At 41.3% G+C, this 19500-nt stretch overlaps 2 protein-coding genes across 3 annotated transcripts; both read left to right on the forward strand.

Moving 5' to 3' along the window:
• The first annotated feature begins 427 nt into the window (after positions 1-427).
• Positions 428-9699, forward strand: LOC124027194 (sterile alpha motif domain-containing protein 9-like). Of its 2 annotated transcripts, XM_046339663.1 has the most exons (4): positions 428-488; positions 1266-1422; positions 2687-2724; positions 5526-9699. In XM_046339663.1, the coding sequence occupies exons 3-4, from the start codon at positions 2721-2723 to the stop codon at positions 6668-6670; spliced, it is 1149 nt and encodes a 382-aa protein (XP_046195619.1). In that variant the 5' UTR covers positions 428-488; positions 1266-1422; positions 2687-2720; the 3' UTR covers positions 6671-9699. The 2 variants fall into 2 exon arrangements, with proteins under 2 accessions (XP_046195619.1, XP_046195620.1); XM_046339664.1 differs by lacking the exons at positions 428-488; positions 1266-1422 and adding an exon at positions 1875-1898.
• Positions 9700-11747: 2048 nt separating this feature from the next.
• Positions 11748-19011, forward strand: LOC124027196 (protein Njmu-R1-like). Its single transcript, XM_046339665.1, is given in 10 exon segments — positions 11748-12004; positions 13414-13539; positions 13908-14036; positions 14169-14229; positions 14694-14784; positions 14787-14812; positions 16094-16158; positions 16339-16472; positions 18252-18355; positions 18791-19011. Coding segments are annotated over 10 exon segments (1104 nt in total). The 5' UTR covers positions 11748-11849; the 3' UTR covers positions 19004-19011.
• The last annotated feature ends 489 nt before the right edge of the window (positions 19012-19500 follow it).

Here is a 19500-nt window from a genome sequence, read left to right on the forward strand (position 1 = left end):
TTGATTGTGAGGAATTCTAAATCAGGTGAACAGAAGGATTTGAGTTCCTGTATGTTTCCTTCATCACACCATGTCCCGTTAGTCATGAGGCATACGCCCCCTCCACTCTTCTTACCAGATAGATGTTTGTTTCTGTCGGCGCGATGCGTGGAGAAACCCGTTGGCTGTACCGCCCTGGATAGCGTTTTCCCAGTAAGCCATGTCTCCGTAAAGCAGAGAACGTTGCAGTCTCTGATGTCCCTCTGGAATGCCACCCTTGCTCGGATTTCATCAACCTTGTTGTCGAGAGACTGGACATTGGCAAGAAGAATACTGGGAAGTGGTGCGCGATGTGCCCTTTTTCGGAGTCTGACCAGAACACCGCCGCGTTTCCCTCTTTTTCGGAGTCGTTTCCTTGGGTCGCTGCATGCGATCCATTCCGTTGTCCGGTTTGTAAGGCAGAACACAGGATCCGCGTCGCGGAAAACATATTCTTGGTCGTACTGATGGTGAGTTGACGCTGATCTTATATTCAGTAGTTCTTCTCGACTGTATGTAATGAAACCTAAGATGACCTGGGGTACTAATGTAAGAAATAACACGTAAAAAAACAAAAAACTGCATAGTTTCCTAGGAACGCGAAGCGAGGCGGCCATCTCAGTCGGCGCCGGACTAATCAATGGAATAGCCTCAAAAGTGCAGACCCCACATGCCCAAGATTTTAAATACTATCTAAACCCAGGTCTAGATGGCACCTGAGTAATTGTTTACCATTGTAATGTGTTAGTAAGCCATCTATAGCTGCGACCTGAAGACGAGCTCCACAAACTAATGCCTATCTCAGCAGGCTAACACAATGTTGTGGTGTGCAGGAGACCTGGGCTTCAACCCATCCTCTTAGTAACCATCTGGTTACTACCACCAGATTTTTCTACTAAAATAACCTTTTGTACTTTAATGAAAAGGGACTTCTTTTGAAGAGCCCTTATTGGCCTACTGCAATTGAAGAATGACCCAGTTGTTTCTTTAAGTTTTTATTTCCTGACGTTTCTTTCCTGAAGTTTCGATTTCCTGTTCAGCACAAAACCCCCATAGTTTCAGTGTTGCAACATTTAGCTGTTGCAACAGAATTAACTCATTAAGTACCATATCTGATTGGAGAGAAATACTTTATGACAATATGTATCAAACAGTTAAATATGTGTATGCACCAAGGATAAGATAGTTATGTACATTATTATTCAATACATTGTCAGCCCCATAACATCACACTTACTCTTTAAAAGGATGGACATTATTCAAATGCACTAGGACAATGTGCATGTCTATGTGGACTGCCCTGGCAGAAGACACACCCTGTTGCTACGACCGGAAAATAAAAGCAACCACACTGTCAAGTAGTCACTTCATATGGTGAATACCACTTCAGCCGTCAGTTTCAAGGTGAGCAGAATGAAATGTACTTAAACATTGTGGAACATTTGTATTTTGTAAGAAGCTAATTGAATGCCATAATAATCATAAAGGCTTTTAAAAGTGCAATGTGTGTAGGTTTTGTTGTGGATTCAAAGGAGTATAATTACTAAGGGCATAAGATTATCCCAATCTACAAATGTACCATTAAGCATTGCCATTTCATCTCTAGAATAAAACCAATACATTTTTAATGATTCACTATTTAACTTTATTCAGCTATTAAGAATGATATCTGCCTGAACTTTTAGTGAACAACATTTTGTTACGATTGCACAGAATTTAAGGTATTTATATATAAAATATAGAAATAAGAACTGGAATTGATTTGTTTATGTTTTGGAATTTGGACTCAGAAATGTTAACTGTCGTTCCTTAATGTTTTGTTATGCGAATGATAAAAGGTGTGTAGAGAAGAGTCATTGAAGTCCTGCAGGAATTATAGGGTGAGAAACACATGCAATTACATGTGTTTTAAACTTTTAAATTAAGTTCATATACTTCCAACTAATGAAAGTTAAACATAGAACATTTTATTTTAAAGAGGAAGTTCTGAGATTCCTGGTTGAAGTGTTTGTCAAATCTGACAAACCTGTCTTTGAACAACAATGCTGCGCTGAATATCAAGTTCATGTATGAGGGTAGATAAGCACCCATCTGAATCCCCGTTTACACCTTATGCTAACATGTGGTTGTTGTGTTCCTATCAAGGTGACCCAATCACTTTCTGATCAAGGTTTCTTGTTTCTACACATGGTATTTATATGTTTATTAGCCATCCACCTTGTTTACAGTGTGACTTTATTTCCTGATCCCTCCCTATATGCAAATGATTTAAAATAAATTGTTTCAAAATAATGATTATTTTATGTTAATACAAATAATGATGCCTTAGGTCAAAGGTGCCACCTGTCAATGATTTTAGACAGGGGTATAATGATGATTTAAATGTTTGATCATCCAGTAAGATATCCAGATACAATACCTCTATCTACCTCCTGAGGTCAGGAAGATCTGATCACAAACAGTTATTTTAATAATCTACACCTGTCTAAAAATCTAAATGTGGACAAGATCAGGACACACAATGCATGTTACTACCTGGTATAAACAGGGCTTGAATGATTTCATTGTAAGTAATTTGTCAAGGGCAAAAAATAAGGCTTATTGAGATCAACGATTCATTTTTCACCTTTGCCTCAATTACCCTTCCTTTTATTTTCCTCTCTCAAAGATGCCAAAATGAACTGACATGTAGTGTCTGCAAGATGGGTAAGTCAGATACATCAAACTGTCAAATACTTTTATACTGTGTGTAGTTTTAAAGAACATTGAATGAAAATATATCAGTGAAATGTGGATTCTGTTTCTGATCAATTATATACATCTAGGCAATTGCTATACAAGTAGAGATGGCCTAGATATGTTTATATATGTCCAAGTTTCATCCATCTTAAATAATTGGCCAAAGTGTTATGGCCTGGAAGAAGAAAATAAAAACCATGATGTGTCACAGTTCTTAAGCCTAGTCACGACATGTAATCAGAGAGGAATGGCTATTATCCATCATCTGATGAATGTTTCAAAATAAATGGGGTCATTCTTGAAATGAGGCTTTTGCATCCCTCACTTTTGCCACCATGACAAACACGTAAAATGTTGAAAAGATACACATCATATATGCTTTTGTTTATATTGAACAGTTTATCAGTGATAAAACATAATGCCAGTGCTTTAAACTGCCAAACTGTATTTGTATGCATTGTTTAAAGTACAATATGACAAGCAAATTAGCTTGAGCCAGCAGTGATGAGTAGAGTTGTAGTGACATGGTTTGGGGATTTATTGATTTTGGATATACATTACCAGTCAAAAGTTTGGATACACCTACTCATTCAATGGTTTTTCTTTATTTTTACTATTTTCTATATTGTAGAATAATAGTGAAGACATCAAAACTATGAAATAACACACATGGAATCATGTAGTAACCAAAAACGTGTTAAACAAATCAACATATATTTTAGATTCTTCAAAGTAGCCACCCATTGCCTTGATTACAGCTTTGCACACTCTTGGCATTCTCTCAACCAGCTTCATGAGGAATGCTTTTCCAACAGTCTTGAAGGAGTTCCCACATATGCTGAGGACTTGTTGGGTGCTTTTCCTTCACTCTGCGGTCCAACTCATCCCAAACCATCACAATTGGATTAATGTCAGGTGGTTGTGGAGGCCAAGTCATCTGATGCAGCAAACCATCACTCTCCTTCTTGGTCAAATAGCCCTTAAACAGCCTGGAGGTGTGTTGGGTCATTGTCCTGTTGAAAACAAATGATAGTCCCACAAAGCGCAAACCAGATGGGATGATGTATCGCTGCAGAATGCTGTGGTAGCCATGCTGGTTAAGTGTGCCTTGAATTCTAAATAAATCACTGACAGGGTCACCAGCAAAGCACCCCCACACCATAACACCTCCTCCTCCATGCTTCACAATGGGAACTACACATGCAGAGAATAACCTACTCTGCGTCTCACAAAGACACGGCGGTTGGAACCAAACATCTCAAATTTGGTCTCTTCAGACCAAAGGACAGATTTCTACCAGTCTAATGTCAATTTCTCTTGTTTCTTGGCCCAAGCAAATCTCTTTTATTCACTGCGTGAATCGACCATTAAGGCCTGATTCACGCAGTCTCCTCTGAACAGTTGATGTTGAGATGTGTCTGTTACTTGAACTCTGTGAAGCATTTATTTGGGCTGAGAGTTAGTTTCATCATAGCGCTTGATGGTTTTGCCACTGCACTTTTCCAGAAATTTTCCAGATTGACTGTCCTTCATGTCTTACAGTAATGATGGACTGTCATTGCTTATTTGAGCTGTTCTTGCCATAATATGGACTTGGTCTTTTACCAAATAGGGCTATCTTCTGTATACCACCCCTACCTTGTCACAACACAACTGATTGGCTCAAACGCATTAAGAAGTAAAAAAAATCCACAAATTAACTTTAACAAGGTACACCTGTTAATTGAAATTCACTACCTCATGAAGCTGGTTGAGAGAATGCCAAGAGTGTGCCAAGCTGTCATCAAGGCAAAGGGTGGCTACTTTGAAGAATATCAAGTATAAAATATATTTTGATTTGTTTAACGCTTTGTTGGTTACTACATGATTCCGTATGTGTAATTTCATAGTTTAGATGTCTTCACTATTATTCTACAATGTAGAAAATAGTTAAAATAAAGGAAAACCCTTGAATGAGTAAGTGTGTCCAAACTTTTAACCGGTACTTTACACTCCCGGGCAAAAGTTTTAGAACACCTACTCATCCAAGGGTTGGAACCAACATTTTGGCAGCATTTTGTATTCCTAGACAAATTGCCAACGGTCCAGTGTCCAAGGAAAATTATTAGCTAATCACACCCTTTTAACATGTCATACATTTGAGAATGATTTAGTGGGTCTGAAAAGAAGTGTTACTGGTTAATTATATCACTTTAGTAAATTATTAAGTTAATGACCATAGATTTGAGCATCTCTGGCCTCCATTTAAGAAGACCCTCAGTTACCTAAAATGTGTCAGTCATTGGTGCTACCGTCATTGGTGTTACTACTCCTACTGGTGGTATAATGTTATAGTAATGGTCAACAACAAATCATTTTCAAGTCATTGGTGTTACTACTCCTACTGGTGGTATAATGTTATAGTAATGGTCAATAACAAATCATTTTCAAGTCATTTTAAAGTTGATTTAGAATTTTTCCATAATTCCATGTCCAAAGCCACCACAATTCTAGAATGACCTATGTACAACATTCCTTGGATAAAATTAATACCTGATGGAAAATCTCAATCGAAAATGATTAGTCTATGCTCAGGGTTGGGGTACATTTTACAATCAGACATTAGAGAGTGAATTGAAATTCAATTAATTATTTTCTGAATATTTTCAATTAATTTATTGGATTTCATCTTCCTGAAATTACTCAATTTTAAATATGATTCACTCCAACCCAGGTGCAAATATTGATATACCATGAAGTCTTACATGGGGTGTATTCTTTTTTTACAGAGTGGAACGAATTGCCATGTGGCAAATGGACAGAATCCCATGTGAGCTCCTGGTTAAAATCCATTGGAGTGAAAGAGAAGTACATTCTGAAACTGTACGAAGAGGAGGTTACAGGACCTGCACTAATGAGGCTGCAAAGAGAATATCTACGTGACACAATTGAAATGAAAGGTGGCCAAATCGAACTTCTGCTATCTAATCGTAATGATCTATCAAAGCCAAGGCCACAGAAACTAAAAGCAGGCAGTAGCACACAGAGAGATACCAGAAATGTTGAATCCATTGCTGCATCCACACAAGAGTCAAAAGACAATGTTGAGAGTACCTGTGAAACAAGTGAAAATGAACAAACACCAATTGGCGCATCTTCTTCTCTAAGTAACTTCCGTGTATTTGATGACCATGACAACGACTTCCGATATGTCAAGCACAGAGTGCTTCCAGCAGAGACTGGAATTGAAAACATGATTGTTCCATGCCATGAATACAAATCACTGGAAATTGCCCACAAATTAGAACCACTGAAGCTTAGAGTCAAAGTCGCAAGTGAGGTAATCAGATTTGCTTGTGGGTGCATGAACATGCGGACCAATGGCACAATACACTTTGGGGTCATGGATAAGATTAAAGGCAGCTACAAGCATGGTGAAATCATCGGAATACCAGTTGAAAACCAAAGTGACTTTGTGGATGCATTGGACTACATTGAAAACTGCTTCAAGGATTTAAACCACCATTCTGATGCCAGGAAATGCATAAGGAATCCAAAGTTTATTGAGGTAATTGACAAGGGGAGCAGTGGAGGAAACTGGATCATTGAATTTGATGTTGTCCCAAAGGCAAGAGTGGTGAAAGACCAACTCTACAGTGTTACTATTCCAAAGTTCAGCGAGAAAACCAACAAAGTGATCTATGAGGAGAAAGCACCATACCACAGAGTAGGGGCCAATACACCCCGCATACCTGGTGAAGACTTAGTTCATTTCATTCAAGGACTGAAAGAGAAAGATCTGCAGAGGGAGGAGGCAGAGTCTTCTACCAGTCAAACAGCTGCAGACACCAGGGAGGATCTTGGGAGAAAATTGTCAATTCTCTTGACCTGTGGAAAAAGTACATGGATGACACCTTGTCATTCATCATTGTGACAAATAAGTTTCAAGAAGAACATCTGAAGACTATCAACTTCTTAGTGCACATGAAAATATTCTGTGTTTTTGACTTCGATCCAGACTCCAAAACATCTGGACTTTGTGGACAATATCGTGAGCACCATGCTGCTAACCTCCACTTTTTGCATGACTTTGCTATTGATCCTGGTCTAAGCACCACTGACTTCAAGAAGAGCTTACAGCTATTTGATAGGACAAGCTGGATATTCTGCAATGGGCGGAATCATTACCTTGGTGGAGAAGATCCTTGTGATGAAAAAACCTGGATCAGAACAAAGAAAAAACAACTGAAGAGGACTGTCTCTGTCATCTGCAATGAAATCCTTCCTAAAGGTTCATTTGTGGTGCTTTTCTTGCTCATGTCTCAGGTCGAACAGCCACTTGTTGATACATTTCATGAATTCTATGCAGAAATGAATGGCCATGAGGATTTGGCTATCATTTCAGAGTCCAAAGAGAACTACAACAAGTGGTCAAGTCTCGCTCAAGCGTCTTGTGATTTGGAATCACTGGAACAAATTAGTATTGTTGGCATGCCAATGAGTCATGTAGATGCTACAATTCAAAGCATTCAGCTTTCCAATAAACAACTGACCCGACGCTTACCTGTGTTCAACAAAGGTCTGTGCTTCCTGAAGCCTATAGATGAAGACACAATGCTTTCTCTGGACATAGTCAGTACTGATCAGTGTGAAGAAACAAACTTGGAAGTAATGGGCAATGACCAAGTTAGTAACGTTGAGAAGTATTTCTATCAAGGAGGGAAAATCAGCTGGATGCACTTGTGGCTTGCAGAAAAGGTGAAGTGTGATGAGGTCATTCAGAGAGACGCATACAAAGAAACAACCAAGATTTTAGAGGCCATTTTACAGGATGATACAACAAAAAGGTCCATTCAGAGTGTTAACATATGTCACCAACCTGGCAGTGGTGGAAGCACAGTCGCACATCAGATCCTCTGGAACTGTCGAACCAAACTCCGGTGTGCAGTGGTTAAGCAATCATACCAAATTCAAACTGTATGTCAGCATTCAGTACGCCTGCGGGAATATGAAGAGAAAGACAAAAACCGTTGTCTCCCGGTGCTCTTGCTGCTGGATGACTGTAATGCAGAGTATATAGATGAGTTCAGACATGAATTACATAACGGAATTACAACCATGAAGATCAATTCTTCTGTATTATGTTTCATCCTTCTTGTCTGCAAAAGATGCCACAACCCAGAAAAGATGAGCAGAACAATGCCTTCCCAGACAGTAGCAGTAACACACAAGCTGTCTAGCCAGGAGAAGATTCTGTTCAAAAAGAAACGTCAGGAACTGATTTTTGAACCAGAGTCCATTCTTGCTTTTGTACTCATGAGTGAGGAATACCAAAAGAGTTACATTGAGGACTTTGTGAAGAACCTACTGGAGGATATTGACCACTCATCTCTCACCACTCGCCTTATCAGATTTGTGGCCTTGCTGAACTGTTATGTTGCGAACTCCAGCATATCTGTGTCACATTGTGAGGCCTCCCTGGGCTTAGGTATTCAAATGGATCGTTTCCGTTACCATACATTTGTGAATTCTCTAAGTGAACAAGCTAAACTTGTTTTCATACACCTAAGAGAAAGTACAACACAAATCTCATCTATTAGAATCCATCCTCTTGTAGCAAAGGAAATTCTGAAACAGTTGTCTGCCATTCAGTCTCAAAGCTCTATCGCAAAGAATCTTCTCTCAGATAAGGTGCTGATGGATCATAGGTTTGGTAGGGATGAATTTTTAAAGTTTATCCGAGATCTGCTCATCAGACGAAACAAAATAAGCAGAGGAGATCCCGACGACAGTTCTTTCTCTCCTTTAATTGAGCATGTCTGTACAGAGAAAGATGGCCTTCAAAAAGCAATTAAACTTTTAGAAGTAGCCTACACTTACTTTGGAAAGAATGCATTTGTAGCCCAGCAGCTTGCACGACTGCTTTACACAAACAAATTATTCATTCAAGCCCAGCACTGGGCGGAGGAAGCAAAAGCACAGCTTCCACATGACACTTTCATTCTTGATACGGAGGGGCAGGTGTACAAGAAGTGGTTTTATGAACAGCATGATGCTCTGGAAAAAGCTGAACTAAGGCCCGAAGAGGTCTCTGAAGCCATTGGTACAGCTCTGAAAGGAATTGCTGCCTTCCGTGCCTCTGAAAAAGCTCCGAAATCAGAGACAGTCAGTCTCAACAACTCCTACTTTGGGGAAGTAGACGTTGGATGTCGGCTACTTCAACTCATATCATCAGTGAATGTTTTCTCAACAAAAGAAGGAAAGTCTGAACTAATGAGGTATTTACTCAGTGACAACATACCAGACGCTGTCAAAAAACCCTGGATGAAGTTCCATGGTCAGTTAAAAGGAATGCAGAAGAGTATTTACATTGCTCTTGAGTGCATTTCTGAAGATCTCAGTTACTATCGTACAGATATAAGTGAGGAAGAAGAGGAGCTTGACACAAGAGAACCGGAACAAGTGAGCAATCCAAGAAAATGGCTTACAAGGAAAAGTGCTGTTTATGCTGGATTTTTCTGTAATGTTGTTTCACATTTAGACAGTCCAGTGTCTGACTGCAGTGACACTAGAATGGTCTCTCCACTCAAAAGAAAAATGAACATTTACCAGCTGGGTGGTGGTAATGTCACAACCATACTCTCCCTGCTCTCTGATCAGAAGAATGAGAGATGTGGCAAAAAGCTAGAGGAGATAATTGCCATGTATCCAGAGAACCCCCAAAGGAATGACCTTGACCAAACAGAACTGATCAACTTCATTTTCTCTCAAATAGCTCTTGCTTGTGTTTTACCTGGTTCTTCAAAGCTGGTTGCGCTTACGAAACTTCAAGATCTGAGCATGAGATTTTACAGGGAAGGCAGCAGGTCAGCAAGTGCCTTCTTTTTGCTTTCAATCTTATTCTGGCCAGAGGATCCAAGTGACAACCGTTGGAAGGAAGCTAGCTCTGCAAAAAATGAAAAAGTCTTAATCTCAGCAATTGACGACCTTCAAAGACTATGTATGCTCAAAACAAAACCACGGAAAGGGAGAATAGTGACTCACTTCTTTTGGAAAGGCAAGGGGTCTGTACAAGATTGTTCATCGAAGTGCAATCGAAAAGCACATAAAGGGAACTCTCACAGAGAGAAGGCTCAAGTGGAGAGGTGGAGAGGTGTGGACAACCCCTGAGGTGGTGCAAATGCTGAAACGTGTTGAAGGATGGACAGAAAACGGGCAACTCTTTGTGCGAGGCACTACCAAGGGAAGCAAGATCAGAGTCATCCCCTTGTATTCTGCCTCGTTACCAAATGCCAATGAAAACGTCACTTTTTACCTAGGATTCTCTTTCGATGGGGTGGTTGCTTTTGACATTCAAGTTCTGGAGGAGTAAAGTACACTTCAACTTTATGTCCATATAAGCACAAAATGTGCTCCCAAAAGTTTCTACAACATAGCGAAACGAGAGTAACCAAATGAATGTGATTTACATTTTCACTACTGTGAATGGTTAGCAGCTGATTATGAGCAAAATGCAGCAAAATGTAAATACAATGGGAACCCTGGAACACATACAGTACATTGTCCAGTTTGAATAAGCTGCATTGTGCAAAAGGTAAAGAATGTTGTGGTACTGTATGTATGACAATGATGTGGCCGGGTGGGAGCATTGGACAAACTTCAAGGTTGTCCAAATGCTGAAACTGTTATGAATTTTATGAATAATGACTAAATGATGTATACGTAGAACTATAATTAACAGAATTCTTCTACCCGGTCACTGTATGATTGTATGACATTTATTAGAATCATAAAGCTAAATCTGATGTGTGTAGTTCTAGTCAGAATTAGAACAAGGACATTTTGTTCCTTTTTAGTATGTAAGCAGGGTGCAAGTGTGAAACAAATGAGAAGAGGAGCTATCGACAGACAAGCTGTACTACTGTGTTGCTTACAGGACATTCTGTCCCCACCCAGGGAGGGGAGAGACCTTTGGCTTGTAGTAGATTGTATAACAGGGGGCAGACGATGTATGAGTAGGAGAAGACTTATGAACTATATTGTCATTGTGTCTGAGAGGAGGAGGGACATTTATGACGAAATGTGAGGTATATAGACCAATGTACAGGAAATGATAGGCAGAGCTCTCGTAAATAAACCTGCTGACTAATTATACTGGCCTCTGACTGTTTCATTTCAATAAGAACCTTACAAAGTATTAGTAACAGACAGAGTATTTTAATTGAAGTTAACATTGAGACCAAAATTCGACAGAAACGTATAGTGTTAGACAGAAAATGGAAACATGTACAGTGCCTTGCGAAAGTATTCGGCCCCCTTGAACTTTGCGACCTTTTGCCACATTTCAGGCTTCAAACATAAAGATATAAAACTGCATTTTTTTTGTGAAGAATCAACAACAAGTGGCACACAATCATGAAGTGGAACGACATTTATTGGATATTTCAAACTTTTTAACAAATCAAAAACTGAAAAATGGGGTGTTTTATACCTAACCCTAACTTTAATCCTAACCTTAACCACACAGCTAACCTTATGCCTAATCTTAATAAATCCCAAAATATTTTTTCGTTTACATGAATTTTTACTATATAGACCATTTTGACTTTGTGGCTGTGGAATCGAAATACAAAACAGTCCATCAGTCATCGGATAGTAAACCTTCAAAAGACCGGTAAACAGTGACCACTAGCGGCTGTTCAGGCTAATGAACGCCAATATCCCAAAAGTTATTATGGCATTGTTTGTATATTCAGAAACATTAGCTTAATTTTACCCATTGATACGTGGCTATAAGAAGGCAACGACCTCTGATAATTTGGGCATAATTTAGCTAAATGATGTGTTCAGTTTATTTCCTGGACCAAATCATGTCATAGCAAATTTTACACGGACCTTAAACAGCGACGGATTCATGGAATTACACTCCGCATGCGTGAATCAGATCATGGATCTTTAGAAATAATGATAGACTCGTCTCTTCAGTAAAGGAAGATGTTAGTCTATCCACATGCCTAGTATTGTTATTATTTCTTATCCAGTTCAACCTGCATCCTAAATATCTGAACGTCATTTCTCGGTATCTGTCATTTGTTGATACGTGCGAAGCAATCATGTTTACCTCGCAAACTTCCATGCAAACGTCCTCCTTCCAAGATTCAATTGACGTGGAAGAAAAGGATACGGATTATGATAACGAAGAGATGGGATATAATCAGAAAATACAGTTGAACTGTTACTATACCATTTATCTCTACCAAGGCACCAGGTAATCTTCTCCATCTGAATGTTCTGCTTGAGTCTATCTAACTTTACATCAAGCAATTTGTTTTGACAGTACACAATGACCTAAACTAGGGCATTATCTGGTATGCAAATATCTGCAGATGACGTGTAATGTTTACTTGCCTTAGCTACTCGGCTGTAGAGAATCTATGGACCTCGGTGCCTCACCCTTCTCCATAGGGATGAATTGAAATGCATTACCAATCACACCAATGTCTGACTTTGTTGATATTATTAGACTCATTAGAGGTTGGAGGTTCTCACAATGTACAGTATTCATGCTCTGACAGTCTTTATACATACACTGTCTTAGTGGAGGCTGGTGGGAGGAACTATAGGAGGATGGGCTCATTGTAATGGCTGGAATGGAACCAATGGAACGGTATGAAACATGGAAACAACATGTTGGACCCCGTTCCAGTTACTCCATTCCAGTCATTACAATGAGCCCATCCTCCTATAGCTCAACTCACCAGTCTCCACTGACTGTGATAACATCATCAAGCTAGTCCAGCTGCATATTGAGGCCAATTTCTTTGTCACTATATAACCACTTTCTCCCAAATTCACTGGTTCTCAGTGGACATCAACTGTGGATCCTGCTGCTGACTTACTGTACTGTCAGTTCAGACTTGCTGTTCTGTTCTCCACTAACTAACCAAGTCATGAGTATAGTAACTACCCACAGTACCTGTCTAGATCTGAGGCAGCTGCAGAGGGCAACGTGGCATGGAGCCAGAGAAGAACAGATTCCACAGCCAGTACCAGTCAGGAAGACTTTAGGTAACCAAGGTCTCCCGTGACCTGTCTGTTTCTCTGGTGGTTTTATTTCTGTGGCTTTCAGTGTTGTCCTTCTCTGTCGTATCCATGGGCCTGCTGCTGGAAACCTATCAACCTGGAATCAACACGGTTTCTTTCCTGTCATGATGTCATCAGTGTGCTTCCGGCTATCTGGGATATGGAGTCACAAAGCCTAGTACCAATCTACCTCCTTCTGTACACACTGTTCACCCTACTTCTTTTGGCATGTCGTCTTTCTGTGACGTCAAGTTGTTTCAGCCTCAGATTCTATAATGATGATGATATAGTTATGTGATATGATATTGTTATGTTATTAAAAGGTGATATTTCAGTGTCACATCATGCATCTTACATAGTGACCATAAGGAAAGAGAAGTGGGAAGGAAGGATTTAAATAGGCTCTGTGACTCACATGGAAACTGGAAGATTCTGTTTCACTACATCTGAATCTAGCCTTCATGTTGTGTTGATGTGGCTTTTGTTCGTCGGCTTCCTTCTTCATCTCCTCTTTGGCTGTCCACTTTCTCATCAGATCGGATGGGTTGCCTGTCACTCTGTTTCCATGGTAACTGACTCTTGCCCCACCAACAGCCTCACCCTAGTGGACAGCAGCCTGCCGGTAGAGGCGGAGCCTGAGCTACGATGCTACATCTCCCGGAGGCTGAGCAAAGGAGCCCTGCTCGGGGGCATGGGAAACATTGCCGCCGTGGAGCTCAGGTGACCTTAACGAACTTAAACTAAGGGCCTCATTCCAAACCAACCCATCTCTCCTTTCCTTAAGAACTTGTTGAACCTAATTTCAAACAAATCCAGCTTTAATATCCTTAGGAACCTGTTGAGCCCATCTCACAGATCTGATTGGATGGCTTAGGTATGGTATCAGCAATATAGTAACTATATACAGGCCTGTGTGTCTCTGGCTCTATCTTGCTAAGCAAGGTCTTGATTTGGAATCAGACCAAAGTATTCTCTCCTTGTGTATACATCTGAAGCAATGTGGCACCAATTAGCCTGCACACATCTAAAGTAGTGTAAAGCCAGTGTTTTACATTCATAATAAATATGTGTTTGTTGTCCCATCCCAGTGTCCCAGAGGCAGCGGTGGGCTGTTACTGCTGTCTCCTGGAGCAGGAGAGATCCCCAGAGCAGCCCGACGTGGACGGCAATGGCTATGTGATCTGCCTGATGGGAGGCTCTGAGAAAGGCCTCAACCTATATCCTTTATAGGCTAACGCAGCTCTTTCTGAATCATAATAATGTAGAGTCAGTCTAGATGTATAGATGGGTACTGAAACTCATAAACCATTCATCATTAAACCAAAAACCATTTCCTTAATCGACTGCACGTTTAGACTTGAACTGGACAAGTACGTGCAAGGCCTGCAGAGCAGTCTACAGACTGCTGAGGTAAGCAGGAAGTGGAATCACCAAAATAATTTAATTGTACTGGATTCCATCATCTCTTGGACAGGGCTCCTTTGTAATAAACACTATCTGAAGGGGACTCACCTAGGTTGTGTTCAAGAGGTACTACCTGATGTTGTCAAATAAGAAAACAGATTTTTATTCTCCATTGTGAAATGTTTTGCTATCAGTGTGACCTACTTAACACCACCCTAGATAGATAAATATAAAATGACTACACAAATAGGTAGTCCCCTGTGTAGGGTTATAAGTGTTATTTCCCTCTCTGTCCTCCGTGTGTGTGTGTGTGTGTGTGTGTGTGTGTGTGTGTGTGTGTGTGTGTGTGTGTGTGTGTGTGTGTGTGTGTGTGTGTGTGTGTGTGTGTGTGTGTGTGTGTGTGTGTGTGTGTGTGTGTGTGTGTGTGTGTGTGTGTGTGTGTGTGTGTGTGTGAGAGTGTATATATATAGCTGGTGAACCTAGAGACTGAGATCAGGCCCTACCTGAGCATGTGGTACGAGGAGTCGGTGATGCACATCCACAGAGTGGTGCAGATGGTCCAGGGAGCATCAGCTTCCTGCTATATGCTGTGAGTCACCTTTGACCCGTCATTTGACCGTTACCATAGTGATTAATTCCCCCTGTACCAGTGATTCCCCCTCATTGTTTCTATACATTTACTTCCCCTCCAACCTTCACTATGTTATGTTTTTGCTAGTTACTTACTTGGGCTGTGTCCACTAGCTAAAACTATAATTTAGTCTTTACTGACTAGTAGACATCTTGCTTGACAAAACAAATGGGAAGTGGAAACATTCAAATGCAAAATGAGATATTCCCAGCGTATTGTATTGTCACAAAACATCCACTCTAACAATGAGATATTCCCAGCGTATTGTATCGTCACAAAACATCCACTATTCCCAGCGTATTGTAACAAAACATCCACTCTAACAATGAGATATTCCCAGCGTATTGTATCGTCACAAAACATCCACTCTAACAATGAGATATTCCCAGCGTATTGTATCGTCACAAAACATCCACTCTAACAATGAGATATTCCCAGCGTATTGTATCGTCACAAAACATCCACTCTAACAATGAGATATTCCCAGCGTATTGTATTGTCACAAAACATCTTCACATTTGTTGGCGTCAGTCATGAAATTGCATAGTTCAAAACGCATCATTTTCTTTGATGGCCATCAATGTTGCCACTGTGTAGCTTAGAGCAGAAACAAGGTTCCAAGAATCATTTTGACTGGTTGTAACGTTGATCAGGCCCATGTCATTGTAGAATAAAGTTTAGTTTAATATGCAGCGCTGATCAGGCCCATGTTATTGTAGAATAAAGTTTAGTTTAATATGCAACGCTGATCAGGTCCATGTCATTGTAGAATAAAGTTTAGTTTAATATGCAACGCTGATCAGGCCCATGTCATTGTAGAATAAAGTTTAGTTTAATATGCAGGATCAGGCCCATGTCATTGTAGAATAAAGTTTAGTTTAATATGCAACGCTGATCAGGCCCATGTCATTGTAGAATAAAGTTTAGTTTAATATGCAACGCTGATCAGGCCCATGTCATTGTAGAATAAAGTTTAGTTTAATATGCTACGCTGATCAGGTCCATGTCATTGTAGAATAAAGTTTAGTTTAATATGCTAGATCAGGTCCATGTCATTGTAGAATAAAGTTTAGTTTAATATGCAGGTCCATGTCATTGTAGAATAAAGTTTAGTTTAATATGCACGCTGATGCTTGTAGAATAAAGTTTAGTTTAATATGCAGCGCTGATCCATGTTATTGTAGAATAAAGTTTAGTTTAATATGCAACGCTGATCAGGCCCATGTTATTGTTTTCAAGGCTCTGAGTCACATACACGTGGAGGTCACCAATGCAGATGACAGGACCAAGGCTGATGTTGCTCGGTGAGTTACTTTAAAGGTCCAGTCCAGTCCAAATTGGGTTTTCGGCCAAATTCTATTTAATAAATGAGTATCACTTCTGAAAATAATCTGAAAACACCTAGTCTTTATTCCTGTGGTTAAACTATAGAAATATACAGTATGTGCTGTGAATATGAATGAATATGGTTCATGTGTGTGTAGGTTCATTAAGGCAGCCAGTCTGCAGGGCCTGGTCCAGGAGGACACTACCACAGCCTCTCTGTATAAGGCCTCAGAGGCTCTTACTGACCTGGTCATAGACTGCTCCACCAGCCCTCCTACACTCTCCAACACAGGTCTGTGTGACTGCTCTCACCTGTGGATATATATATATACACACACACACAGGTCTGTGTAACTGCTCTAACCTGTGGACATATACACACACACACAGGTCTGTGTGACTGCTCTAACCTGTGGATATATACACACACACAGGTCTGTGTGACTGCTCTAACCTGTGGATATATATATACACACACACACACAGGTCTGTGTGACTGCTCTAACCTGTGGACATATACATACACACACAGGTCTGTGTGACTGCTCTAACCTGTGGATATATACACACACACATACACAGGTCTGTGTGACTGCTCTAACCTGTGGATATATACACACACACAGGTCTGTGTGACTGCTCTAACCTGTGGATATACACACACACACACACACACACACACACACACACACACACACACACACACACACACACACACACACACACACACACACACACACACACACACACACACACACACACACACACACACACACACTGTGTGACTGCTCTAACCTGTGGATATATATACACACACACACACACACAGGTCTGTGTGACTGCTCTAACCTGTGGATATATGGAGCACACACACTATTTTTAGGTCTGTCCAGTGATTTTCAATCTGGTTCAAGTCCGGTCTCTGGCTGGGCCACTCAAGGACATTCAGAGACTTGTCCTGAAGCCACTCCTGCGTTGTCTTGGCTGTGTGCTTAGGGTCATTGTCCTGTTGCAATGTGAACCTTCACCTCAGTCTGAGGTCCTGAGTGCTCTGGAGCAGGTTTTCGTCAAGGATCTCTCTGTACTTTGCTCCGTTCATCTTTGCCTTGATCCTGACTAGTCTCCCAGTCCCTGCCGCTGAAAAACATCCCCACAGCATGATGCTGCCACCACCATGCTTCACTGTACGGATGGTGCCAGGTTTCCTCCAGACGTGATGCTTGGCATTTAGGCCAAGAGTTCAATCTTGGTGTCATCAGATCAGAGAATCTAGTTTCTCATGGTCTGAGAGTCTTTAGGTGCCTTTTGGCAAACTCCAAGCGGGCTGTCATGTGCCTTTTACTGAGGAGTGGCTTCCGTCTGGCCACTCTACCATAAATGCCTGATTGGTGGAGTGCTGCAGAGATGCTTGTCCTTCTGGAAGGTTCTCCCATTTCCACAGAGGAACTCTAGAGATCTGTCATCAGGTTCTTGGTCACCTAGCTGACCAAGGCTCTTCTCCCGTGATTGCTCAGTTTGGCCCGGCGGCCAGCTATAGGAAGAGTCTTGGTGGTTCCAAACTTCCTCCATTTAAGAATGATGGAGGCCACTGTATTCTTGGAGACTTCAATGCTGCAGACATTTTTGGTACCCTTTCTCAGATCTGTGCCTCGACACAATCCAGTCTCTGATCTCTGCAGACAATTCCTTCGACCTCATGGCTTGGTTCCTGCTCTGACATGCACTGTCAACTGTTGGAAATAGCGATGCACCTGAGCTCAATTTCGAGTCTCATAGCAAAGGGTATGAATACTTATGTAAATAAGGTGTTTCTGTTTTTTATTTTTAATACATTTGCAAAAATGTACAAAAACCTGTTTTTGCTTCGTCATTATGGGATATTGGGTGTAGATTGCTGAAGAAAAACAATTATTTAATCCATTTTAGAATAAGTCAAGGGTCTGAATACTTTCCGAAGGCACTGTACATGGACACACAGACATAGAATCACCAAAACATTTTCCATGAATAATCGTCACAGAATACACACTGGCTAATCACTCCGTCATCCCTCTCGCACCTTTTTCCACAGTCAGTAACCGTTTCTGTGACGGTTGGATCCAGTCATTCCTGAACGCAGCAGAACGCTGTAACCCTTTCCTCCTCAGACAGATCCTGGAGAACTTCAAACTCAAGGTGGGCAAACGCACAGCACACAGACAAGTGGATCACTTTAAACCATTATATAAATACTGTATGTCCAGGCCATGCTTACTGTTTTCTCATCCATGCTCTTTCCTTCTCTCCCCTCTCTCCTTCTCCTCCCCCTGTCTCTCCAGGCCATGTTTAAAATGACTTACTGTTTTCTCATCCATGCTCTCTCTCTCTCCCCTCTCTCCTTCTCCTCCCCCTGTCTCTCCAGGCCATGTTTAAAATGACTTACTGTTTTCTCATCCATGCTCTTTCCTTCTCTCCCCTCTCTCCTTCTCCTCCCCCTGTCTCTCCAGGCCATGTTTAAAATGACTTACTGTTTTCTCATCCATGCTCTCTCTCTCTCCTCTCTCCTTCTCCTCCCTTCTCTCCCCTCTCTCCTTCTCCTCCTCTCTCCTTCTCCTCCCCCTGTCTCTCCAGGCCATTCAGGACATGAACAGTCTGAAGCGGTTCATCCGCCAGGCTGAGTCGAGTCACTACGCTCTGTTCCGCTGCTGCCAGTTCCTGCAGGGCTGTGGGAATGGGGACGTGCTGCTCCAGAACGCCCACGCCGAGCACCGGGACCTCCCTGAGGCCTGCAGCATCATCCGCGTGCTGGACCAGTTCCTCAGCGAACAGCAGGCCCAGGGATGAGGATAGGGATGAGGACACTGACACACCGCAGCCACCAGGTCGGCGATAGTTAAAGTCAAATTGGCAGTGACACCTCGAGGGCGGCGGTAGTTCAACTCTAACCTACCCAGTCTCAACACCATGGCCTGTATTTATAAATGATCCTATAGAAGTCACAACTCCTGTTCTGAGATGTGAATTTGTGAATACAGGCCCAGACCTGTGTGAAATAGGGGTGTGCTTGATTTGAGTTAGCCACTTTTGGGTCCATTTCTTTTGTTCAATTGTTGTACCAGACTAACTAAATCAAGCACAGCACAAGGATGTGGAAGTATTTGACCCAGGTCTCCTCACACGGAACTGTTCCATGCTAGATGTCAGTGTGTATCTGTATTTGACCCAGGTCTCCTCACACGGGAACTGTTCCATGCTAGATGTCAGTGTGTATCTGTATTTGACCCAGGTCTCCTCACACGGGAACTGTTCCATGCTAGATGTCAGTGTGTACCGTATTGGGA

The sequence above is a fragment of the Oncorhynchus gorbuscha genome, unplaced genomic scaffold (genome assembly GCF_021184085.1).
Source record: "Oncorhynchus gorbuscha isolate QuinsamMale2020 ecotype Even-year unplaced genomic scaffold, OgorEven_v1.0 Un_scaffold_2983, whole genome shotgun sequence".
Lineage (NCBI taxonomy): Eukaryota > Metazoa > Chordata > Actinopteri > Salmoniformes > Salmonidae > Oncorhynchus > Oncorhynchus gorbuscha.